General features: G+C 40.5%; 1 protein-coding gene across 2 annotated transcripts in view; it reads left to right on the top strand.

The window, feature by feature from the left end:
- LOC116457271 (cytochrome P450 2C19) overlaps positions 1 to 26,888 on the top strand; it is a 55,322-nt gene that overhangs the window by 3,298 nt on the left and 25,136 nt on the right. The window contains exons 2-6 of one of the 2 annotated variants that reach the window (XM_032136346.1): positions 8,821 to 8,983; positions 9,154 to 9,303; positions 14,555 to 14,715; positions 15,879 to 16,055; positions 23,352 to 23,493. In XM_032136346.1, the coding sequence (XP_031992237.1) occupies positions 8,821 to 8,983; positions 9,154 to 9,303; positions 14,555 to 14,715; positions 15,879 to 16,055; positions 23,352 to 23,493 (793 nt within the window). The remainder of the gene's footprint in view (positions 1 to 8,820; positions 8,984 to 9,153; positions 9,304 to 14,554; positions 14,716 to 15,878; positions 16,056 to 23,351; positions 23,494 to 26,888) is intronic. The other variant, XM_032136355.1, reaches the window with a different exon arrangement.

Here is a 26,888-nt window from a genome sequence, read left to right as displayed (position 1 = left end):
AGAGATGGAGAAGTCAGCTAATGATTGCATATTTAAAAGTTGGAAAGGGTCTTTTCCTTCATAATGAGGGTGGTAGGTTAAGTTGGTAAAGACCCAGTTTTTTTGTGGGAATGGGGGTGGCAACGTAAGCAGAGGTTGATAGAGAGATACAAAGCGAACAATCATTTGCCAGGGAAGGATTGGACTGGTTTAACAAAGAGTGGGTTAATTTGAGATTCTTGTAGAGATAATTAGGAGCTAGTGGAAAGGGAGGGGTGATTGTATGAGGTATCCAAGGAAGCAAGAGGGATAGATAGGCAAAGAGTAAATAGGAAGGTAAAGATGGTGCTCTGGAAGATGAGATCATTTTATCCAGGCCAAGTTAAAGGTAGGAGTAAATTGCTGTCAGAAGGAAGGAAGATAGAAAGAAGGTTGATGTGATTAGGATTTTCATCCCAGCAGGAGCTACAGTATATAGTCCTATTGCAAAGAGTATGGTTAGTATGCTGCTTAATAATATGAAGAAATAGTAAAAGGGTTCCATTAAAGGGGCAAGAAGAGGTGTTAAGGTTAAAGATTATGTAGGTTTTCACTTATCTTTTTTAAGGAGGAAGGGGCTTTTCTTCAGGATCAGTGGTAGGAGCCTTTTTAGTCTGGGATGTTTCCTTCCAAAATAAGAGATGCAAGTCCTCCAACAGTTCGCAGGTGTATCAAGGCTGGTCTGGCTGATCTTGGGACTGCTGAGTTGATGGTCCTGCAGATTCCTCAGGGGATGTTCAAAATTAACTCAGGTGTGGTGAATCCAAGATTCCACTCCTGCACCTTAACTGCAGTGGGGTTAGAGAGGATTACTGAGTATGGTCCTTCCCACAAAGAGGCCATAGATAGGGAGGTAGAGGTGAGATATTTGATCAACACTAGATCTCCTGGTTGAAACAACTCTGTTCCCTTTTCTCTGTGACATCCTTCAGGTAGGTTTTTAAGGTTTCATTGATATTTTGCCAAAGAAGTTATATCTTTGACCAAGTTGGCCATTTCCTGATCAAGTAGGAAGTCATTTGTGAAAAAAGGCCATCCATACAGCATTTCATCTGGACTGAGCCCCATTTTGTGAGGAGAATTTTGGATTCTCAACAAGGCCATGGACAAAAGAGTAGGCCATGGGAGATGAGATTCTTGTGTTAGTTTCCTTAAGTGCCTCTTGAGTGTTTCATTTGCCTTCTTGACCTTCCCTGAGGATTGTGGCCTTCAGGTGCAATGAAGGTGATATTGTATCCCTAGCACCCTGGAAATTCCCTAAGTTATCATGGCTTTAAAAGCCAGACCATTGTCACTCTGTAAGCTTTGGGGAAGCCCAAATCTAAGAATTATTTCATGAATCAGGACTTTACTCACTTTCTGAGCCTTCTCTATCTTGCATGGGAAAGCTTCTATCCAATTTATAAAGGTATCAACACAGAACAACAAGTATTGAAATCCTTTGACTTAGGCATATGGGTGAAGTCTAACTGCCACTCCTCTCCAGGATAGTGACCTATTCTTTGTTCCCCCAAAGTGGCCTTACAATGGACCAAGGGATTATTCCTTTGGCACACCTCACAGGCTTTGACTACCTGTCGGATTGTCCAGAGGAGATTTGGCCCTGTAAATAGGGATTTGGCCATTTGATTAGTGTTTTCATACCCATATGAAAAGTTTGGAGGAGTGCTTTAAGTATTTTCCACTGGCTGGCTTCAGGTATAAGTACCTTTCCTTCTTCTGTCATTAACCACGCTGAGGGGAGAGAAAACTATGCCCCTGTGAAAGTCCCCATTCTGTTTCAGTCAGGGAATACTGAGGCTTAATCTCTTGGAAGGGTTTGTTCCATACCAAGGGTCCTTCCATAGGTATTTCTAATGGGAGGTTCCGCCTGGCAGCAATTTTGGCCTCAGCATCTGCCTGATGGTTTCATTCTGCCTTTTGTCCTTCACCTTTCTGATGGCTTTGGCAGTGTAAGACTGCCACCGCCTTGGGTTTTTGCACTGAGCGCAATAACTCCATAATTTCCTTGTGGTATTTAATGGGGGTTCCCCCAGAGGTTAGGAACTCCCTTTCTTTCCATATTGCAGCATGGGCATGTAGGATTAGATAAGCATACTTACTATTTGTATACACATTTATTCTTTCTCCCTTTCCCAGTTCTAAGGCTCGGGTAAGTGCCAGCAGTTCTGCTAAGTGGGCGCTGGTCCCTGTGGGAAGAGGCTTACTTTCAAGTATGGTTACATCACTAACTATGGCATAACCTGCCCTTCATATCCCATTCTCCACAAATGAACTTCCATTGGTATATAGGTTAAGGTCAGGATTAGCTAAGGGGACTTCTAAGAGCTCATTTCAGGTGGCATAAATCTGGACTGTAATTTATTGGCAGTCATGCTACATTGGTTCCCCATCCTCTGGGAGAAAAGTGGCAGGGTTGGTGGCTATGCATGTATGTATTTGAAGCACCAGTTCCTCAAGGAGTAGCACCTGATATCTAAGTAGGCAGTTGTCTGATAGCCATAAACTTCCTTTGGCACCTAGTATGCCATTTACATCATGAGTAGTCCAGACAGTGAGAATTTTTCCTTGTATTATTTTGATAGCCTCTGACACTAAGACAGCCACTGCCACAACTGCCCATAAACAGTGAGGCCAGCCTTTTGCCACAACATCAATTTCCTTGCTTAGGTATACCACTGGTTGTGGGGTTGTCTCACGAGTCTGAGTAAGGACTCCAAGAGGTATCCCTGCTCTCTCTGTGACAAATAAAGAGTTTTGTCCTGTGGGAAGGCTTAAAGCTGGAGCTTGTACTAGGGCCTGCTTTAAGGTTTTGAAGGCTGTTTCTGCCCCTGGTTCCCATTCTACTAGATGAGTATTTGCCCTCTGTGTCTCCTTGATTAGAGTATAGAGGGGCCTGGCTATCTCGCTGTATCTGGGGATCCATAGTCGGCAAAAGTCGGTGATTCCAAGGAATGCCCACAACGGTTTTAATGTCTTAGGGTGAGGATAAGCCAGTATAGGCTGTATTCATTCCTTGCTGAGGGCCCTGGTCCCTCTGGCTAAGATTAGGCCTAGATATTTGACCTGCTGTAGGCAAAGCTGGGCCTTTGACCTAGACGCCTTGTACCCTTGATTAGCTAGAAAGTTCAAGAGATCTAGAGTAGCCTGCTGGCATGAGGCTTCCGAACTGATAGCCAAAAGTAAATCATCCACGTACTGAAGGAACAGAGTGCTTGGACTTGAGAACTGGCCTAGATCTTGGGCCAGTGCCTGACCAAACAGATGAGGGCTATCCCTAAGCCCTTGGGGCAAGACCATCCACGTAAGTTGGGACATGTGGTCTGAGGGATCCTCAAAGGCAAAGAGAAACTGGGAGTCAGAGTGCAGGGGAATACAGAAGAAGGCATCCTTGAGGTCCAGAACAGTGAACCATTCTGCTACCTCTGGTATTTGACAGAGCAGGGTATAGGGGTTGGGTACAACTGGATATAGAGGAATTACCTCATTGATGACTATAAGATCTTGCACTAGTCTCCACTGGCCGTTTGGTTTTCGTACTCCTAGAATTGGGTTGTTGCAGGGACTGCTGCCTTTCCTTGCTGAGCCTTGAGCTTTTAAATGTTTAACAATATCCTGTAATCCTTCATTAGCTTCAGGCCTTAAGGGATATTGCCTTTGATAAGGAAAAGTGGCGGGGTCTTTTAGCCTGCTTTGGACTGGGTAGGCATTTTTTGCCCTTCCAAATTGTCCTTCCAGTGCCCAGACTTCAGGGTTAATTCCCTCAAGTAGGGGACAATAAATGGGTAACTTGTTTCCCATATTCATGTAGATAATAGCTCCAGCTTTCATTAATATATCCCTCCCTAATAAGGGTGTGGGACTTTCAGGCATAACAAGAAAGGCATGTGAAAAGAGCAAAGTCTCCCAATTACAACTGAGGAGGTGGGAGAAATACCTGGTTGCAGGCTGTTCCAGGTTTCCTCAGATGGTAATGGACCTTGAGGACAGTCATCCAGGACAGGAGATTAACACTGAGAAGGCCACACCAGTGTCCAGGAGGAAGCCAATTTCCTGGCCCTCAATGGTTAAACATACCCAGGGCTCAGTGAGGGTGATGACATGAGCTGGCGCTTGCCCTGGGCACCCTGAGTCCTGTTGTTGGATCATCTGGTTGGGGGCTTCTGGCCCAGAGAACCATTGCACTCTGGGGCAGTGTGCCTTCCAGTGATTGCCTTGGCATAGCAGACATGGGCGAGGGGGGCGGCTTGTTTCTCATTGGACAATCTTTTAAAAGTGTCCTTGTAAACCACACTGATAACAAGCCCTACCAGGTGATTGCCCTGCTCCATTTTCTGTCCTCTCTGAACCACCAAGCTTTGTTTGTCTGAGAGCCATGACTAAGGCTGCAGCCTTTCTCTGATCTCACTTTTCCTTTTGGGCCTGTTCCTCTTGGTACCTGTTACAGAACACCGAGGTTGCCAGGTTTAATATTGTCTCCAGATTTTGTTCAGGGCCCAGGGCTCACTTTTGGAGCTTTCTCCTGATATCTGCAGCTGATTGGGTAATAAACTTATCTTTTAAGATCAGTTGACCCTCTAGTGAGTTGGGTGACAGGGGAGTATATTTTCTTAAGGCCTCCTGTAGCCACTTGAGGAAGGCAGAAGGATTTTCTTCCTTTCCTTGAGTTATAGTGGACATCATTGAATAATTCATGGGCTTTTTCCTAATTCTCCTTAGTCCTTCTAGAACACAGGTCAACAGATGTTTATCACTCCAGTCCCCATGATCTGAGCCAAGGTCCCAGTGGGGATCCCTACCGGGGTTGGGTTGCTGACCAGTAGGGAATTTGTCCCTTTCTTTAGCTGTCATTCTATCATTTACTTGACTAAGATACTAGGTATCTCCAAACTCTCAGGTTGCAGCTAAAGCCACATTCTTTTCATTAAACGCCAGGGTTTGATCTAACAATAGCATGACATCTCTCCAAGTGAGATCGAAGGTTTGTCCTAGACACTGTAGGATATCTATGTACCTATCAGGATCATCTGAAAACTTCCCCAGGTCTGCCTTGATCTGCTTTAAATCAGAGAGGGAAAAGGGGCCATGTACCCAGGTTGGGCCAAATTCCCCTTCCCCTACAGCTTGAAGGGGACATAACCGATAGCCCGGGGGTTTTTGTAGACCTTTGGAGATTTCTTTGCTTATTTCTTTCTGGGAAGGGGAGATTAGAGGAGGCTTATCATTAATAGGAAGTGGAACTATAGGGAGGCTAGGATATGGGGGTAAGCTGAAAGGTCCTCCTGTGGGATGTAAATTGCAAGCTTTGCATAGTTGTGTATTCTCCTTCAATGAAAAGAAAGCTTGGACATAGGGTATTTCACTCCATTTGCCTTTCCTCTTACAGAAAAGGCCAAGCTGCAGGATAGCTTTGTAATTTATACTTCCCTCAGGTGGCCATTTTTCCCCAACAGAGAGAGAATAGTGGGGCCAGGCCATAGTGCAGAAAAAAATAAGCCACCTCTTTTTCAGGTTTTGTGAGTCAAATTGGTCCCAATGGCTTAGGATACATTTCAAGGGTGAGCCTGTTGATGCCTGATTGTCTTCTATCTGAAAGACAAAACTCTCCATGGTTTTGGTTTGTTTGTTTCTCTCCTGCCCAGGAACCTGCAACAGTCCCTGGACCCTGCTGATCAGAATAGTTGTACTCACTGACGCAGCAGCAGAAACACTTCTTGCCCAAGAACCCAAAATGGTCCCTGGACCTTGCTGATCGGAATAGTTGTGCTCACTGACACAGCAGCAGAAACACTAGTTTTCCTCTTAGACCACAAAGAGGACTGAGGAAGGTCAGATTTAGTGGCCCTTACCAATGCATTCTTGAAAACCTGTACCCTTGCCTGTCCTCCTAGACCACAAAGAGGACTGAGAAAAATCAGATTTAGTGGCCCTTACCAACGCATTCTTGAAAGCCTGTTAGAGTCCTAAGTGTTCTCCTGTTAGTATTGGGACTTTACCTGTGTCCTATAAAGATGTTATGCCCCAAAAATGAAGTGGAGGGTCATACCCTGAGGGAGGGAAGGGATCTCCAGAGTTGGAAGAGTGGTGCCTTTTGTCCTCATTTATATGAATAGGAAGGATAGAATTTCTGAGGCTCCCCATATCCTAGCTTCAGGAATAGTTTTTGTTAGGCCTGCTTGTCTGAGGAGGGATTCTAAAATTCCAGATAGTACTCCCTAAAATGGGGCTTTGGGCAAAAATTATGTCTTTCTGATTGGTGAGCCTGGGTACCTAAAGAAGGTAACAGAGTCCTGGAGTTTATACTAGAAATCATTCATTTGGGAGAAACTAGAAAAGCACCAGAGACAGGCAGTGGTTTTTAGAAGTGGGACTAGCCTTGGAGAAGAGAGGCAAGAGGAAGTTTGTCTGGCAGGCATTAGGACCCAGGAGGCAAGGGTCAGGATAGATAGGATAGATGGGCAAGTCTTGCTTGGGTGACATGACTTTGAGAGTTCTGGTCATGGCCACAGGGCCAACCAACTTGTTGTCGGGACCCCGGAGCTGAATGGCTTTCCTCTCTGTTGACCCTTGGCTCAGCCCAGAAATACAAGAAAAGTGGAAGCTGGTTCCAGGCAAACCAACGCTCCCAACTCCAAAGAGCCAGGGATTGTTAGAGAGCCCTTTCCCAGAAAGCCTGACACCTATGTCTTTAGTCTGGTGGCCACACTGGTCACTTTTAACTGGCTGACAGGTGCCCGGTATTTAGCCCCCGAATTCTAAGGAAAAATAGGACAGAATAGCAAGAGAAAGGGATCCAATGGTACTCACTGCTTGGCGATGGGCAAAAGTCCCTTCATTGTCACCAAAATGTGTCTGGAATTGGTTCCTTCTGGTGGGTTCTTGGTCTCACTGACTTCAAGAATGAAGCTGCGGACCCTCGTGGTGAGTGTTACAGTTCTTAAAGATGATGTGTCCGGAATTTGTTTCTCCAGATGTTCAGATGTGTCCAGAGTTTCTTCCTTCTGGTGGGTTCATGGTCTTGCTGACTTCAGGAGTGAAGCTGCAGACCTTCGCATTGAATGTTACAGCTCTTAAAGGTGGTGCATCCAGAGTTGTTCATTCCTCCTGGTGGGTTCATGGTCTTGCTGACTTCAGGAGTGAAGTCACAGACCTTCTCAGTGAGGGTTACTGCTCTTAAAGGTGGCACGTCCAGAGTTGTTCATTCCTCCTGGTGGGTTTGTGGTCTTGCTGCCTTCAGGAGTGAACCTGCAGACCTTTGCAGTGAGTGTTAAAGCTCTTAAAGGTGTCACGTCCAGAGTTGTTCATTCCTCCTGGTGGATTTGTGGTCTTGCTGCCTTCAGGAGTGAACCTGCAGACCTTTGCATTGAGTGTTACAGCTCTTAAAGGTGGCACGTCTGGAGTTGTTCGCTCCTCCTGGTGGGTTCGTGGTCTCACTGGCTTCAGGAGTGAAGCTACAGACCTTCACAGAGAGTGTTACAGCTCATAAAGGTAGTGAAGACACAAAGAGTGAGCAGCAGCAAGATTTATTGTGAAGAGTGAAAGAACAAGGCTTCCATAGTGTGGAAGGGGACCCAAGAAGGTTGCCGCTGCTGGCTTGGGTGGCCAGCTTTTATTCCCTTATTTGCCCCACCCATGTCCTGCTGATTTGTCCATTTTACAGAATGCTGATTGTTCCATTTTACAGAGCGCTGATTGATCCATTTTTACAGAGTGCTGATTGGTGTGTTTACAAACCTTTAGCTAGACACAGAGCGCTGATTGGTGCATTTTTACAGAGTGCTGATTGGTGCATTTACAAACCTTTAGCTAGTCACAGAGCACTAATTGGCATGTTTACAAACCTTTAGCTAGAGAGAAAAGTTCTCCAAGTCCCCACCCGACCCAGAAGCCCAGACAGCTTCACCTCTCAGTTTGGCTGTATCCTTGTTTGTAGTTTGAATTTGCAAGGCAGAATAATAGGGATGAGGTTAGTCCATGGGTAATTATTAGGGCAGTTGCACCTGTAAAACTTCAGGGGGTTTTAATGAGAAGAGCCATGATAATAAGTGACATGTGGCTTATGGAGAAGTAAGTAATGAGTGATTTTAGATCAGTTTGGCACAGACAAATTGAGCTTGTTATGATTATTCCTCATAGGGATAGCCTGAGGGAGGAATAAACTATAAACTCTGTGAGGGGGTTAAGGATTAAGGTGATTCTTATAATCCCATAGCCACCTAATTTTAGGATTACTGCTGTGGGGACTATTGACCCAGCAATGGGGACCTCTACATGGGCTTTTGGGAGTTCTAGGTGGAGTCCATAGAGAGGTCTTATTACTATAAATGCTATGGTACATGCTAATCATAAAAGGCTGTTAGACCAGGAAATTTTTAGTTCTGGTATTTGTCTTAAGGTAGACACAAGAGTGCTGATAAATTTCTCAAGAATGAGTGTTTGAATAAACAAAGTTTCAAATTTGGGTCTTTTGTATATTAGCTGTGGGACACTGAAAATGAATTTGTCATTCTCTTAGCTCAGTTAGTTTGTTTAAAATAGAGCAAATAGACTGCTGAATATGTTGGTGTAAGGATTAATTGTAATCTGTGTAGCAATTGTCTGACCATTGCCTTGCACATCATAGGCCATCTGAGTGGCAAGTATAATAATCATCATCATGTTTATATATACAATTCAGAAATATTTGAGCCTGTGTGACTGAATAAAAGCATACAAATACAATGAAAATCTGAATCTAAGTCAGGCTTAGTAAATGGATGAAACAGTGACTTCATTTGCTGTTAACTGTATCTCCTTTTCTAGCTCTCAAAAGTCTATGGCCCTGTGTTCACTCTGTATTTTGGCCTGAAACGCGTGGTGGTGCTGCATGGATATGAAGCGGTGAAGGAAGCCCTGATTGATCTTGGAGAGGAATTTTCTGGAAGAGGCCATTTCCCACTGGCTGAAAGAGCTAACAGAGGATTTGGTAGGTGTACATGTGCCTGTTTCAGCATCGGTCTTGGGGATGGGGAGGATGGAAAACAGACTAGCAGAACTTCTTGGGCAGAGCTTGGCCCATCCACATGGCTGCCCAGTGTCAGCTTCCTCTTTCTTGCCTGGGATCTCCCTCCTAGTTTCTGTTTCTCTTCCTGTTAGGAATCGTTTTCAGCAATGGAAAGAGATGGAAGGAGATCCGGCGTTTCTCCCTCATGACGCTGCGGAATTTTGGGATGGGGAAGAGGAGCATTGAAGACCGTGTTCAAGAGGAAGCCCGCTGCCTTGTGGAGGAGTTGAGAAAAACCAAGGGTGGGTGACCCTACTCCATATCACTGACCTTACTGTTCTACTATCTTCTCTACTGACATTCTTGGAAGCATTTCAGAGGTGGCCAGATCTTCTATTTGGAGTCCTGGTTGTTAGCTCATGTGAAGCAGGGTTTGAAGCTGAGGGCCAAGGGAATTTGCACATATTTGTGCTGTGTGTGTACAGGCATGACTGTGCATACAGTGTGGGTATAAAAGGTTCATTTAATCCTATGTTCTCCTGAACTTTGCTTATTTGTTTTCAAATAAGAAATGATGAATATAGATTTTGAGTTCATATTTTGGAAGAGTTAAAGAGCAGTGTTTTTTCCATTACCTATTCCAGAACATGTCACCAGAGAATACTTGACAAGTGGACATGGTGGGAATGGCCCTATCACACCCCTAGGGAGCATGAACCAAATGGCATGTGCTTTTATTTAATTGGACTGTGTTTGTATGGTCAGCCTCACTGACTTGTCTAGGGTTTCTTTTAGGCCGATGCTTGCTGTCCTGGCCAGTAATGACATTCTACAGTTTTTATTGCTTAGGCATATCTTAGTGCAGTTCTCATCAACTTTTATTTCTCTGTAAATACAGCATTATTTAAAAAATAGTGTTGATTATTTCTTGTTACTCTATTGATTTATTTTGAGTAAACATATGCTATAACATAATTCTGTGAAATAGACAAATGTCAATTTATAAAATAATTTATTTAACTAGATTTTAATTATTAGTAATAACTGTAATTTTTATTCCTTAAGTATAATTTGGCTCTGTTTCATTTTGCTTATCTCTTTCCAAACATATTTATGAAATTTTGGCTTAGAAATTTATTATTATTTTCCACTGCCAACTCTACTCACCTATGAAGTTTTACGATGAATCTGTTTATCAGCTTGGATACCAAATTACCTCATTTTTAAATTCTGTTTTCCAAATGAAGTGAAAGACTGAAAATCAGATTTATCTGTGAATGACACACACACACTCAACAGACTTCCAGCTGTTCAATGCCTTGCTATTCATTCAAAGTACTTTTGACTAAAGTCACTATTTAGGGCCTATAGGTGTGAATTTGGAAGCTCTTTAAATATAAAGTTTAATACTTCAAAATAATAAGAGCTATTTATGACAAACCCATAGCCAATATCATATCGAATGGGCAAAATCTGGAAGCATTCCCTTTAAAAACCAGAGCAAGACAAAGATGACCTCTCTCACCACTCCTGTTCAACATAGTATTGGAAGTTCTCACCAGGGCAATCAGGCAAGAGAAAGAAATAAACGGTATTGAAATAGGATGAGAGGAAGTCAAATTGTCTCTGTTTACAGACGACATGATTGTATATTTAGAAAACCCTATTGTCTCATCCCCAAAACTGTTTATGCTGATAAGCAACTTCAGCAAAGTCTCAGGATACAAATTCAATGTGCAAAAATCACAAGCATTCCTATACACCAATAATAGACAAGGAGAGAGCCAAATCATGAATGAACTCCCATTCACAACTGCTACCAAGAGAATAAAATGCCTAGAAATACAACTTAAAAGGGATGTGAAAGACCTCTTCAAGGAGAGCTACAAACCACTGCTCGGGGAATTAAGAGATTACACAAACAGATGGAAAAACGTTCCATGCTCATGAATAGTAAGAATCAATATTGCAAAAATGGCCATACTGCCAAAATTAATTTATAGGTTCAATGCTATTTCCATCAAGCTGCCATTGACTTTCTTCACAGAACTAGAAAAAACTACTTTAAATTTCATATGGAACCAAAGAAGAGCTTGTAAAGCCAAGAAAATCCTAAGCAAAAAGAACAAAGCTGGAGGCATCATGCTACCTGACTTCAAACTATACTATAAGGCTACAGTAGCCAAAACAACATGGTACTGATACCAAAACAGATATATAGACCAATGGAACAGAACAGAGGCCTCAGAAATAATGCCACACATCTACAACCATCTGATCTTCAACAAACCTGACAAAAAAAGCAATGGGAAAAAGATTCCCTATTTAATAAATGGTGTTGGACAAACTGCCTAGCCATATGCAGAAAACAGAAACTGGATCCCTTCCTTACATCTTATAAAAAATTAACTCAAGATGGTTTGAAGACTTAAACATAAAACCTAAAACCATAAAAACCCTAGAGAAAAACCTAGGTAATACCATTCAGGACATAAGCATGGGCAAAGACTTCATGACTAAAACACCAAAAGCAATGGCAACAAAAGCCAAAATTGACAAGTGGTAAACTAAAGAGCCTCTGCACGCAAAGGAAACTATCATAAGAGTGAACAGGCAACCTACAGAATGGAAGAAAATTTTTGCAATCTATCCATCTGACTAAGGTCTAATATCCAGAATCCACAAGGAACTTGAACAAATTTACAAGAAAAACAACAACAACAACAACAACAATAAAACTTCTGGGTCTGTCCTGCAGACCCTGGCCAATGGATGAAATGAGTACTCATATACAGGTATGCGGTGTAAGAGCAGCTAGGGGACTGTCTGGCTCAAGTGGCCAGAGTGTAGCCTCGAGAAGCTGGAGCTGCATGCTTTTATTCAGTGCAGGCACAATGCTGAAAACCTGGAGCCCACACAATCTGTAGGTAATTAATATTTATCGTTCCCCTTTCAGGGAACATCAAGAACGGATGATCAGGCCAGGCATGGTGGCTCACGCTTGTAATCCCAACACTTTGGGAGGCCGAGGTGGGCGGATCACGAGGTCAGGAGATCGAGACCACGGTGAAACCCCGTCTCTACTAAAAATACAAAAAAATTAGCCAGGCGTGGTGGTGGGCGCCTGTAGTCCCAGCTACTTGGAGAGGCTGAGGCAGGAGAATGGCATGAACCTGGGAGGCGGAGCTTGCAGTGAGCCGAGATTGCGCCACTGCACTCCAGCCTGGGCGACAGAGCGAGACTCCATCTCAAAAAAAAAAAAAAAAAAAAAGAACGGATGATCAAAGGTCAGTTCCTGGTCAACATAAGTAAACAAGCCTGTTCAAGATGACTTCCCTTTCCCTCCCTTGTGCATACTTCTCACCCTCTGCTTCAGGGTCAGAGAACAGCTGCCTTCAGCTATTCTCACCTGAAGCTGTGCAGAGCCTTCCGACCTTTCAGAAGGCCTGCTCCTTTCCCTATACTTTCTCCCACCACTCTGACGGATCTCCTACAAACAACTCCATCAAAAAGTAGGTGAAGGATATCAACAGACACTTCTCAAAAGAAGACATTTATTTGGCCAACAAACATATGAAAAAAAGGTCATCATCACTGGTCATTAGAGAATGTAAATCAAAACCACAATGAGGTACAATCTCATGCCAGTTAGAATGGCGATCATTAATAAGTTAGGAAAGGAGATGCTGGTGAGAATGTGGAGAAATAGGAACACTTTTACACTGTTGGTGGAAGTGTAAATTATTTCAACCACTGTGGAAGACAGTGTGGCGATTCCTCAATGCTAGAACCAGAAATTCCATTTGATCTAGCAATCCCACTACTGGGTATATACCCAAAGGATTATAAACCATTGTACTATAAAGATACATACACATGTATGTTTATTGCAGCACTATTTACAGTAGCAAAGACTTGGATCCGACCCAAATGCCCATCAATGACACACTGGATAAAGAAAATGTGGCACATATACACTGCGGACTACTATGCAGCCATAAAAAAGAATGAGTTCATGTCCTTTGCAGGGACATGGATGAAGCTGGAAACCATCATCTTCGGCAAACTAACACAGGAATAGAACACCAAACACCGCATGTTCCCACTTATAAGTGGGAGTTGAACAATGAGAACACATGGACACAGGAAGGGTAACATCACACACCAGGGCCTGTTGAGGGGTTGGGGGGCAAGGGGAGGGAGAGCATTAGGACAAATACCTAATGCATGTGGAGCTTAAAACCTAGATGACAGGTTCATAGATGCAGCAAACCACCATGGTACATGTATACCTATGTAACAAATCTGCACAATTCTGCACATGTATCCCAGAACTTAAAGTAAAATTAAAAAATTAAAAATATATAAAGTTTAACAATCACTTGATTACAACAACTTTATTTCAGAGATCCTCCACCAAACAAGAAAATCTTTCATATAATTTAATTTATTTAGCTATTAAATGATAGACTTGGTCTAATCAATGTCAAATTTCAAATAAGTTAAATTTGAAGGATGATTAGAGATGATGGGCATTTAATTCCTAGAGGAGAAAATTCATTTTTAAAAAACTAAAGAAGAAACAAAAAACTCCATTTATTAATTTACTTTATTTATTTATTTTTTTTTTTTGAGTTGGAGTCTCACTCTTTTGCCAGGTTGAAGTGCACTGGTATGATATCAGCTCACTGCAACCTCTGCCTCCTGGATTCAAGTGATTCTCCTGCCTCAGCCTCCCAAGTAGCTGGGATTACAGGCACCCACCACCACACTCGACTAATTTTTGCATCCTTAGCAGAGATGGGGTTTCACCATATTGGCCAGAATGGTCTTGAACTCCTGACGTCAGGTGATCCACCTGCCTTGGCCTCCCAAAGTGCTGGGATTACAGGCGTGAGCCACTGTGCCCTACCTAATTTACTTTTCCTTTTTTGCCTTATCTGGGATTTACATTTCAAATAACAAGTTTTTGTTTAATTTTTTTTGACAAACTAATCTATGTTTAGGCATACTATTCATTTATGTTTGTTTTCCTTCTCATAAAACACATTCTGCTTCTTACATTTATTTTCTCAAATATGTGAATTCACCCATAGTCTCTCTAGTTCCTCTCTACTGGTTCAATACTGATTCTTTCAGCTATTCATTATAATATAAAAGGTTTGAAATCCCCAACTATTCTCACCTTTTCTATCTCAGTGCTTTGTTGTCTACAGACTTTGCAGACTGATGTGATTCCCTCTGAAACTTGAATTATTTGGTTTCCAAAAAAGTCTCTTTTTTTTCTTTCCAAAGTAAAAGACAAATAGGCCGGGAATGTAAATTTAGCATTTGAGCAACCATTATTTAACCAGCTAGGCTGTAATGGTTAATTCGGGATTAATGTAAAAGTGATGTGTTGATTTTATGCATGCCAAACTCTTTTTTGCTGTTAAGGGAATTTGTAGGTAAGATATTGCTTAAAATTTCTAAACTATTATTATCTGTTAACAAATACAAAGTGTTTTATATCTAATGTTTACTCATATTTCAAAACTGTTTCCAATCATTTAGCCTCACCCTGTGATCCCACTTTCATCCTGGGCTGTGCTCCCTGCAATGTGATCTGCTCCATTATTTTCCAGAAACGTTTTGATTATAAAGATCAGCAACTTCTTAACTTGATGGAAAAATTGAATGAAAATATCAGGATTGTGAGCACCCCCTGGATCCAGGTAAGGCCAAGATTTTTGCTTCCTGAGACACCACTTATGGTCTTTTTTTTCTGAGAAATCCAAAATTCTATATGGATCAAGCCCTGAAGTACATTTTTGAATACTACAGTCTTGCCTAGAAAGCCATGGGGTGAATATCTGGGAAAGATGGCAAAGCTCTTTATTTTATGCACAGGAAATGAATACCCCAATATAGATCGGGCTTCTAAGTCCATTAGCTCCCTGATCAGTGTTTTTTCCACTAAATTACAAAGTCCTTTTTCTATAAAGTACTTTGGTGACAGCCCCAAAGTGTGCGCATATCACTCCATGGACATCCAGGCACTTTGGAGTCTTCCATTACTCACAAGGCTTGTCCTTCAATTCACACTTTGTCATATTATGTGACAGAAATATCCTAATCTAAAAGACATTATCTCCTTCAAGGAGAGAGAATCTTTGGAACCATAGAAGCTGCCAAGAAACACTGAATAGGGCAGAGGTGTTTGATGTCTCAGTTGGGATTCTAGCTGTTGAGATAGCTGGGTTAGGAATGAAAAAATTATTGTTTTTTTGGTGTATGAACCATAAACAGACATCACACTTTTACCCTGTGCTGAATTGGCATGTTTTATACTCTGCCTAAATAATAATTGTATGATTTTACAGAAGTCATTTAACTGCTCTGGTGCACAGTTGGAATTTGAAGTATCTTTGAGCCCCTCCCACTTCTAAAATGCTAATTCAATTTCAGAGTCTGCTTGATAGAAATCAATATAGCAGGGACTAGCTTTGTACTATCAATCAGGTTGTGCAAACTCTTTTAACCTATGCTGTCATCTCCAAAATATTAATGTAGTAATTCATACCATCTTATATTTCAAGATTGTAGAGAAGAATTGTTGTAAAAAGTAAGAGAATTAATATAAAGATGCTTTTATACTATAAAAAGGAGGTATGAGTCTGGGAAATGATTATCATCTTTGATTCTGTGGTCAGAATTTTCTTTCTCAAATCTTTTATAATCAGAGAATTACTACATATGTACAATAAAAATTTCCCCATCAAGATATACAATATATTTTATTTCTATTTATAGCTTTAAATTACAACCAGAGCTTGGTATATGGTATGTATGCCTTTATTAAATGCTTTTAATTTAATAAATTATTGTTTTCTCTTAGATATGCAATAATTTTCCCCCTATCATTGATTATTTCCCGGGAACCCACAACAAATTACTTAAAAACCTTGCTTTTATGGAAAGTTATATTTTGGAGAAAGTAAAAGAACACCAAGAATCGATAGACATAAACAACCCTCGGGACTTTATTGATTGCTTCCTGATCAAAATGGAGAAGGTAAAATGTTAACAAAAGCTTAGTTATGTGACTGCTTCGTATTTATGATTTATTGACTAGTTTTGTGTTTACTACGGATGTTTAACAGGTCAAGGAGTAATGCTTGAGAAGCATTTTTAAGTTTTTATTGTATGCATGAATATCCAGTAAGCATCATAGAAAATATAAAATTAAATTGTTAAATAATTAGAATACATAGATGAAATTGTTTAGATAAATATAATCTACATGAACAATACAGATGACAGAATAGAAAAAGCTCTGTTCTGCAGCTTCCAGTGAGATCAGCACAGGAGGAACTTAAACAAATTTAAAATAAAATAAAAAACATCTCTATGAAAAAGTGAGTGAAGGATATGAACAGATACTTTTCAAAAGAAGTCATTAGAGAAATGCAAATAAAAACAACAATGAGATACCATCTCATGCCAGTTGGAATGGAGATCATTAAAAAGTCAGAATACAACAGATGCTGAAGAGGATGTGGAGAAATAGAAATGTTTTTACTCTGTTTGTGGGAGTGTAAATTAGTTCAATCATTGTGGAAGGCAGTGTGGTGATTCCTCAAGGATCTAGAACTAGAAATACCATTTGACCCAGCAATCCAATTACTGGGTATATACCCAAAGGATTATAAATTATTCTATTATAAAGACACATGCACACATTTGTTTATTGTGCCACTATTCACAATAGCCAAGACTTGGAATCAACCCAAATGTACATCAATGACAGACTGGATTAAGAAAATGTGGCACATATACACCATGGAATACTATGGAGGCATAAAAAAGATGAGTTCATGTCTTCTGCAGGGACATAGATGAAGCTGGAAGCCATCATTCTCAGTAAACGAATACAGGAACAGAAAACCAAACACCTTATGTTCTCACTCATAAGTGGCAGTTGAACAATGAGAACACATAGACACAGGGTGGGGAATATCACACACTGGGGCCTGTCAAGGGGTGGAGGGCCAGGGGAGGGATAGCATTAGGAGAAATACCTAAGGTAGATGACAGGTTCATACTTGCAGGAGACCACCATGGCCCATGTATACCTATTTAACAATCCTGCACGGTCTTTACACATATCCCAGAACTTAAAGTATAATAATAATAACAACAACAAAAATCTACCCAAGGGGAAACAAAATGCAGGTTTTAGGTGAAATGGAAGCAATTATCAACAAGTTAGAAAATATAAAATATTATGTCATAGGATGAAAATGGACATCATTATTGCACACAGTTTATTTGAGAATGGGAAAGAATGGCTTAACCTAAGTGGGTTGCCTGCATTCCTGCAGATTGAAATAGGCCTTGAAATATTTGCAATGAGAGTCAGAGGAGGCGTTTCAGACGGGTTGGAATGCTTTACATGGAGGTGTAGAGGTGTGTGATGGGAAAGAGTAGGTGGATGGAAGAGGGAAGGCTTCATTGAGTGTAAGCTAAAATGATTTGTACAGATAAGAATTGGAATTTGGTATCTATCAGATACCGTGTAAACATCACCTCTGTTGTCATTGCACCATTTTTGAAAAGGCTATTTTTTCCTCTTATTGAATTGTCTTGACAACCTTGTCAAAATCCAATTGACTATAAATGTGTGAAGGGTTTTTTGGGGGGCTCTCAGTTCTACTCCATTGATATGTGTGTTTGTCCTAACGCCTATAGTACACCATCTTGAAGTCTTAATTACTGTACCTTTGTATTAATATCATCTTATTAAATCAAGGAATGTGAGTCTTTTGTTGTTCTTTTTCAATATTGTTTTCACTATTCTGGGTCCCTTGAATCTTCATATGAAATTTAGGATCAACTTGTCAATTTCTTCAAAGGAGCCCGTGGGGATTTTGACAGGATTGCATTAAATCTGTAGAACAGGGAGTTATGCCATTTTAAAAAATTGAAGTAAAATTCACACAACATACAATTAACCAGTTTAAAGCATACACCTAAGTGGTATTTAATGTATTCACAATGTTTTGCAACCACCAGCTTTCTCTGGTTTCAAAATGTTTTTATCACGCCACGAAAACATATTATATTCACTAAATAATCACTCCATTCCCCCGCTCCATCAGGTAATAACCACTAATCTTTTTTCTGTCTCTATGGGTTTGCCTGTTATGGATATAGAAAGAACTCATAGCATATGCGACCTTTTATTTCTGGGTCCTTACACTTACAATGTTTTGGAGGCTCGTCTAAGTTGTAGCATATGTCAGTACTTCATTCTTTTTTGTGGATAAAGTATATTTTATTTTCTAAGCACATTTATCACAAATTGTTATTCATCTGCTTATGGACATTTGCATTGTTTCCAACTTTTGGCTCTTATAGATAATCTTTCTTTAACTATTTGTGTATGTTTCTTTTTGGGCATGTTTTCATCATTCTTGGATATATTCTCAGGAGTTGAATTGCTGGGTCAAATGGTAATTTTATATTTATCTTCTTGTATAAGAGCCAAACTTTTCTACAGTGAATGTGGCATTTTATATTCCTTCCAGCAATGTAGAAGGATTTCTATTTTTCCACATAGTTGCTAATACTTGTAATTTTCTGTGTTTACTAAAGCCATCCTAGTGAATGTAAAGTGGTATCTCATTATGGATTTATTTATTTATTTATTTTGAGACATAGTCTCACTCTGTTGCCCAGGCTGGAGTGCAGTGGCATGATCTCATTCAAGCAATTCCCCTGCCCCAGCCTTCAGAGTAGCTGGGATTACAGGCATGTGCCACCACATCTGACTAATTTTTATATTTTTGGAAGAGATAGAGTTTCACCATGTTGGCCAGACTGGTCTCAAACTCTTGATCCTGCCATTATGATGCTAGCTGATTATTTTGCCTTTTAGTTGATGCAGTTTTTTAATAGTATTGACAGTCATTACAAAATTTGGTATGTTTTTGCAGTGGCTGTTCCCAGTTGATCCTTTCCATATTTAGTGTTTCCTTCAGGAGGTCTTATAAGGCAGGCTTGGTGATGACAAAATCCCTCAGCATTTGCTTATCTGTAAAGGATGTTATTTCTCCTTTGCCTATGAAGCTTAGTTTGGCTGGATATGAAATTCTGGGTTGAAAATTCTTTTCTTTAAGAATGTTGAATATTGGCCCCCACTCTCCTCTGGCTTGTCGGGCTTCTCCAGAGAGATATGCTGTTAGTCTGATGGGCTTCCCTTTGTGGTAACCCGACCTTTCTTTCTGGCTTCCCTTAACATTTTTTCCTTTATTTTAACCTTGGTGAATCTGACGATTATGTATCTTGGGGTTGCCCTTCTTGAGGAGTATCATTGTGGGTGTTTTCTGTATTTCCTGAATTTGAATGTTGGTCTGCCTTGCTAGATTGTGGAAGTTCTCCTGGATAATATCCTGAAGAGTGTTTTACAACTTGGTTCCATTCTCCCCATCATTTTCAGGTACACCAATCAAACGTAGATTTGGTCTGTTCACATAGTGCCATATTTCTTGGAGGCTATGTTCATTTCTTTTTATTCTTATTTTTTAAATTTTTTCTTCACATTTTATTTCATTAAGTTGATCTTGAATCTCTGATATCCTTTCTTCTGCTTTATCAATTTGGCTATTGATATTTATTTATGCTTCACAAAGTTCTCATTCTGTGTTTTTCAGCTCCATCAGGTCACTCATGTTCTTCTCTAAACTGGTTATTCTAGTTAGCAATTCATCTAACCTTTTTTCAAGGTTCTTAGCTTCTTTGCAATGGGTTAGAACATGCTCCTTTAGCTCAGTGGAGTTTGTTATTACACACCTTCTGAAGCCTACTTCTGTCAATTCATCAAATTCTTTCTCTGTCCAGTTTTGTCCCCTTGCTGGCAAGGAGTTGTGATCCTTTGGAGAAGCGGTGTTCTGGTTTTTGGAATTTTCAGCCTTTTTGTGCTGTTTTTTTTTTTCTCATATTTGTGGATTTATCCACCTCTTGTCTTTGATGTTGGTGACCTTTGAATGGGTTTTTTGCGTGGACATCCTTTTTGTTGATGTTGATGCTATTCCTTTCTGTTTGCTAGTTTTTCTTCTAACAGTCAGGCCCTTCTGCTGCAGGTCTGCTGGAGTTTGCTTGAGGTCCACTCCAAACCTTGTTTGCATGGGTATCACCAGTGGAGACCACAGAACACCAAAGATTGCTGTGTGTTTATTCCTCTGGAAGCTTCATCCTAGAGGGACATTTGCCAGATGCTAGCCAAAGCTCTTTTGTATGAGGTGTCTGTTGACCCCTGCTGGTAGGTCTGCTGCTCTCTTTAGAGCCAGCAGGCAGGAACATTTAAGTCTGCTGAAGCTGCACCCACTGCCACCCCTTCTTCCAGGTTCTCAGTCCAGTGAGATGGGAGTTTTATCTATAGGCCCCTGACTGGGACTGTTGCCTGTCTTTCATAGATGCAACTGCTCAGAGAGTAGGAATCCAGAGGGGCCGTATGGCTACAGTGGCTTTGCGGAGCTGAAGTGGGCTCCACCTAGTTCTAGCTTCCTGGAGGCTTTGTTTACACTGTGAGGGGAAAACCACCTACTCAAGCCTCAACAATGGCAGATGCCCCTCCCCCTCCCCCAAGCTCGAACATCCCCAGTCAACTTCAGACTGCTGTGCTGGGAGATAGAATTTCAAGCCAGTGGATCTCAGCTTGCTGGGCTCCATGGGGGTGAGATCCCCTGAGCTAGATCTCTTGGCTCCCTGGCTTCAGCCCTCTTTCCAGGGTACTGAATGGTTCTGCTTTGCTGGTGTTACAGGCACCACTGGGACATGAAAAAAACCCCTCCAGCTAGCTTGGTGTCTGCCCAAATGACAGCCCAGTTTTGTGCTTGAAACCCAGGGCCCTGGTGGTGTAGGCTCTCAAGGGAATCTTCTGGTCTGTGGGTTGTGAAGATCATGGAAAAACTGTAGTATTTGGGCCAGAGTGCACCATTCTTCACAGCACAATCCCTCAAGGCTTTCCTTGGCTATGGGAGGGAGTTCACCAATCCCTTGGGCTTCCCAGGTGAGACAGCATTCCTCCCTGCTTCAGTTTAGCCTCCATGCACTGCACCTACTGTCTAAACATTCTGAGTGAGATGAGCCACGTACCTCAGTTGGAAATGCAGAAATCACCTACCTTCTTCATTGATCTTGCTGGGAGCTGCAGACTGGAGCTTTTCCTATTTGGTCATCTTGCCAGCCACCCTCCTTATTGAGTTTCTTTAAGGTAATTATTTTGAATTCCTTTTTTTGAATGTTTGTGGATTTTTTTTCATTGAGATCTGTTATTTAAGAGTTATTATGTCCCTTTGCTGGTGCCATATTTCTTTATTTTTCATGTTGTGTCCCTGCATTGATGTCTATGCATGTGATGGAACAATTGCTATTCCAAAATTTCTAGAGTGAATTTCATAGAGAAAGACTTTTATCTGAAGTTGAGTGTTTGTGTACAGTTGACGAAGAGTGGGTAACTCAGTTTTCGAATAGATGCATTGTGATAGTTTCTGTGGAGTTTCTCTAGCTATGGCCAACATCAGCAATAATTTTAGGGGCCTCAGTGGCCTAGGCTGTAGAAGGTTGCAGCAGTATCAGGAGTAGTGTAGGTTGTTAATGTCTTTAGTGTCAAAGTATTTGGGCATCCTCCTATTTTTATTTTCGTAAAATTAGGGTGACTTAGCCTAAGGGATTCCTTTTGGTGTCAGCTCTGACATGGCATACACTCAGTGGCATTTGTGCTGGGTTATAAGTACAGGTCCTTGAAGTTGTCATAGAAGCATCATTCTAGACTCAGGGTCTTTTAATCATGTATTGTGACACCTGGGTCTTGTGGTGCAGGTTCACTCTCTGTGGCAGGGTTGAATGTAGATTGCCCACAGAACCAAGGCCTATGACTCTGCAGCACACCCTAGCAGCTGAAGCCCACAGACTGAGTTGTAGCTGTGAGTCTGTTTCTGAGGGTGAGGTGCAGGAAAATGCCGTGGCCTGCCTCTGATGTAGAACGGGTGCTCTTTAGATTTGAGTCCAGCAACTATAATATGGCTACTATCATTAATAAGATAGGATATACTACCTTATTAATGCTAAGTAACCAAGCTCAAGTCAACAGATGGAAATGTTAATACTGGTTTGTGACTGCATTGTTCTTCTTACTTAAGAGTAATTTTCAACATGACAAGCTTAGAAAACTGTGTGAAGCTGATGTTACCAAGGGAGAGGACTGTCTTTGTCTACACATGTTGAGAGAATCTAGTCTATTTCAGCGGTGTTAACTACACAATATTTAACACAACATAGGTCACTTGGAAACTCTAAAAGCATCATTAATATATTGCTGGCCTAGGGACTTGTTAGAAAGTAATATGTTTTTGTATATTGATGATCTCTTGTACTCAGTATTCAAAACTTTCCCCTTATTGTTGTCAATTCTGCATCATATCAACACCCCAGTCCTAATTCAAACTAAGTATTCCTCATCCGTTGCTTTCTCTCTCCGAACTTCCAAATTATGAGAACTCCAGTCTCTGAGCCTTGGCATATGCCTTACCCTTACTCTCTCCTTTATTCCCTGTGGGCAATTAATGTCCTTATTCTCCATCTTCATCATTTTCCTTTCTCTTCACTTTGTATATTTTTATTTATTCCTGCACTACTTGCATTCTAGAACAAGTTGTCCATTGCCTCCCATATAGATTACAATAGTGTGGGCCCATCTTGTCATTGTAAACTCACTCTCTTTCTCTATAATTTATTCTAGGTTTTACTGTCATGTTCTTTTTTTCATATTTGTTTTTACAAAATTTCAACTTTATAATGAATCTTCAGGCAATATTGAGTCCATGTACCTTTCTGACAGAAGAAAATTGCAGACTCTTGATTCAGGCTCATAGTATCTAATGATATGGCCCTAATTTCCCTATTTTTATTAATTTAAGTTGTGGCTGTCTACAGGTAATAATAACTTTAACAGATAATGTCTTTATATCTTCACATTTGTGTTTTGAGTATGAAAGAGGAAATAGAAGAAGTGGACCTAGAGATCTTCTGCTTATTTTTTTTTTTTTGCCAAAATATATGCTGTGTGAGTCAGCTAACTGCAGAGTCTGACAAATGGAATTTTTAAGCAAGCATGGAATAAGGGGGTAGGAAATAAAGTTTGGGCCAGTTGGCCTACAGCATCCACTATACCTTACAATATTTTCTTCGAGTGCTATACTTTACAGTTTCTATGTTGGTAAGTATATAATGTGAGTAATTTTGAATTTACTGTCATCAAATATGCTGTTAAATAATTTGTCAGATAATTGCACCAAATCATTCCTAGGAAAAGCAAAACCAACAGTCTGAATTCACTATTGAAAACTTGGTAATCACTGCAGCTGACTTACTTGGAGCTGGGACAGAGACGACAAGCACAACCCTGAGATATGCTCTCCTTCTCCTGCTGAAGCACCCAGAGGTCACAGGTATGATCACAGATGATGAGTTAATGGAGTTTTAGAAAAGATGTTGGGAAGGTGCTGCTAGTGTTCTCCTTCCTGTTTCTCTTAGAGAAATTTCATTATTTAAATTTCTGCACCCGCAGCTGTAATCTGTCCCAATTTAATGGTGTGATTAAAATGGAATATCCTGGCCTGGTGCAGTGGCTCATGCTTGTAATCCCAGCCCTTTGGGAGGTGTAGGTGGGTGGATCATTGAGGCCAGGAGTTCAAGACCAGCCTGGCCAATATGGCCAAGACCCATCTCTACTAAAAATACAAAACATAGCCAGGCATGGTGGCACACAACTGTAATCCCAGTTACTCGGGGGCTGAGGCATGGGAATCTCTTGAACCTGGGTGGTGGAGGTTGCAGTGAGCCAAGATTGTGCCACTGCCCTCTAGCCTGGGTGACAGAGTGGGACCCTGTCTCAGAAAAAAAAAAAAGGAAAAGTAAAAGAAAAGAAAGAAAGGACATCTTTGCACAGTAGAGGAAGATAACAGAAATGAAGACAGCATGGCAGTTTCAAAAGCAATAGAGCTCTGGCCCAGTGTGTCTGGATTTCATCGACAATGGCTTATGGTAGGAAGAGACAACATAAGTTGGCCTGGGTTTGCATGTTGGTTTTATTATTAAAAGGCCATTTTGAACAGCAAGTGTATTGTTAAAGATAACTTTTCTCATTCTCAAAATTTCAGGTTCTAATGCTGGAGTAGGGAAACTGGAAACTCTTCTTATTGAAGGATAAATGGTAATCCTAGAAATGTAGTGAGGCTGCCTGAAAAAATTCCTAGTCTGATAAGTATTCTAAAAAGTTAGATTCATGAGAAAGTTGATTCTCTTTACTAAAAGAGGTACCTAAAGAATGTTCCATTTAGGCAGAAGATGTACCTGAGACAGTTTCCATGAAATTGGTGTTGGATAAAATAAGAATTTTTTTGGGGGGGTCAATAATTTTATCTTTTATGAACAACTTTATTTTAGAAATTTACTTTTAAAGACTTTTGGTTATGCTGCAGATAATAAATATTCTTTTTTCCCCTGTGTCAGTATCCCCCATTTAATGACAATAACCAAATTACAAATAAGAATTAGGACTTTTTTGAACAATTACTAACCTATAACGTTCTAGAAGATTTTTTCAACTTTTTTTATAGATTAAAGGGTACAAATACAGATTTGTTACATGGGTAAGTTGTGTAACACTGAGGCTTGGGGTCCCAACTATTTCATCACACCGACAGTAGGCACAGTACCCAACAGATGGTTCTCCAACCCACATCCCTTCTCTCCCTCCCCTATCTAGTGATCCTCAGTGTCTATTGTTCACATCTTTAGGTTCATGTGTATTCAATGTTTACCTTCCATTTATAAGTGAGAACATGTGGTATTTGGTTTTCTGTTCTTGTATTAGATTGCTTAGGATAATGGCCTCCTGCTTCGTCTATAGTGCTGCAAAAGACATGATTTTTGTTTTTTTTATGGCTGTGTAGTATTCCATGGTGTGTATACTAGTCTGTTCTCATGCTGCTAATACAGACATATCTGAGGCTGGGTAATTCATAAAGGAAAGAGGTTTAATGGACTCTCAATTCCACATGACTGGAAAGGCTTCACAATAAGTCTCTGATAGAGACTTATTTACTATCACAAGAACAGCATGGGAACACCCTGCTCCCATGATTAAATTATGTCCCATTGAGTCCCTCCCATGATGTGGGAATTATGGGAGCTAAAGTCCAAGATGAGATTTGAGTGGGGACACAGCCTAACCATATCAGTGTATATTTACCACATTTTCCTTATACAGTCTACTGTTGATGGGCACTTAAGCTGATTCCATTTTTTTGCTATTGTGAATAGCACTACAGTGAACATATTGGTGTGTGTGTTTTTTTGATAGAATGAATTATTTTTTGGGGGGGTATATACTCAATAGTTGGATTGCTGGGTCAACTAAAGTTCTATTTTAAGTTCTTTCAGAAATATCCAAACTGCTTTCCACAGTGGCTGAAATAGTTTGCATACCCACCAGCAGTGTAAAAGCATTTCCTTTTGTCTGCAACCTCACCAGCATCTCTTGTTTTGGGACTTTTTAATATTAATAATTGCCATTCTGACTGGTGTGAGATGGTACCTCCTTGTGATTTTGATTTTGATTTCTCTGATGCTTAGTGATGTTGAACATTTTTTCATATGTTTGTTGGCTGCTTGTATGTCATCTTTTGAGAAGTGTCTGTTCATGTCCTTTGACCATTTCTAATTGTTTTTTTTTGTTTTTTGCTTGTTGATTTGTTTTAGTTTTTTATAGATTTGGGATATTAGCTGTTTGAGCACTTTAAGGTAGGTAGAGTAGAGGAAATAGTCAATAAAGCTTTAACAAATTTCTAAAACACAGAGCACAAATGGAGGAATAATAAATCTGTACAGAGAGGATAAACTTGTAACCAAAAAGTCAGAAGAGGAAAATTTATCAAGGAGGAAAATTAATCAGTGTCCCTTAAATCCCCTCAATTTTAGTATTTGGAAGTACCCAGGGTCAAATATGGTAGAGAATGAGGCTGAAAAAGGAGGGTCTCTCTGCCTAGGTTTCCTACGCAACTCTCTTCATCAAGTAACTAATTTTCTCCCACAAGAAAAAGGAGGCTTACTCTCTAGAGAAACTGAGTTTAAGAAGCCCTGTACTCAGGGACACAGGGCAGTGCCAGAAAAGACATGAGGTGTAGGCTAGAAAGGCAGATTTGGTAAGGGTCCACACTCTCAATTCGGAGACTTAAAGCTGTTTTATTCACCTTGCTTCCTAAAACTCAGCAGCTAGCTTTATCCTACCGAAAGGGAACTGATCTAGAGAAATGACATTTTTCTTTTGCCATCTTAACAGAAAATTATCTTCAATGTCTAATAGAGTGAATGAAATGAAAACATACACTGCTAGACACAGGGTCATGGAATTTCAGGACACCAGAATTAAAGGGAAAATCACAAAAACTTTCAGAGATATACCAGGTCATATAGAAAGAATTAGGATTCAGAATTCTCGAGAGGAACTATTAATATTATTTAGCATATTAATAGAAATAGGGTGTTTTCAGACTTGCATATTTGCCAAAATTTTACCTTCTATTGTCCCTTTCTCAGAAAAATATTGGAGAATGTGCTTCATTCAAATGCCTGAAACCTAGTTAGAGAAAGTCCTGAACTCCAGCAATCAGGAGACCTCATGTAGGACAATGAGAGTGCCAGGGAGGCTGCCTAGCACCAGGCCTAGAAAACAACCACTTCAGAATGGACCTGGTTGATAATTCAGAAGTGAGAGGAGACAGCAAGAACAAGAGATGTGATAGATTTTATGAGAGTTTCCAATAACTAAAAAAGGAGTTCA

This window comes from Hylobates moloch, unplaced genomic scaffold (genome assembly GCF_009828535.3).
Source record: "Hylobates moloch isolate HMO894 unplaced genomic scaffold, HMol_V3 SCAFFOLD_3, whole genome shotgun sequence".
Taxonomy (NCBI): Eukaryota; Metazoa; Chordata; class Mammalia; order Primates; family Hylobatidae; genus Hylobates; species Hylobates moloch.
Note: the sequence above shows the minus strand (reverse complement) of the source record. Positions and strands in the feature narration are given on the sequence as shown.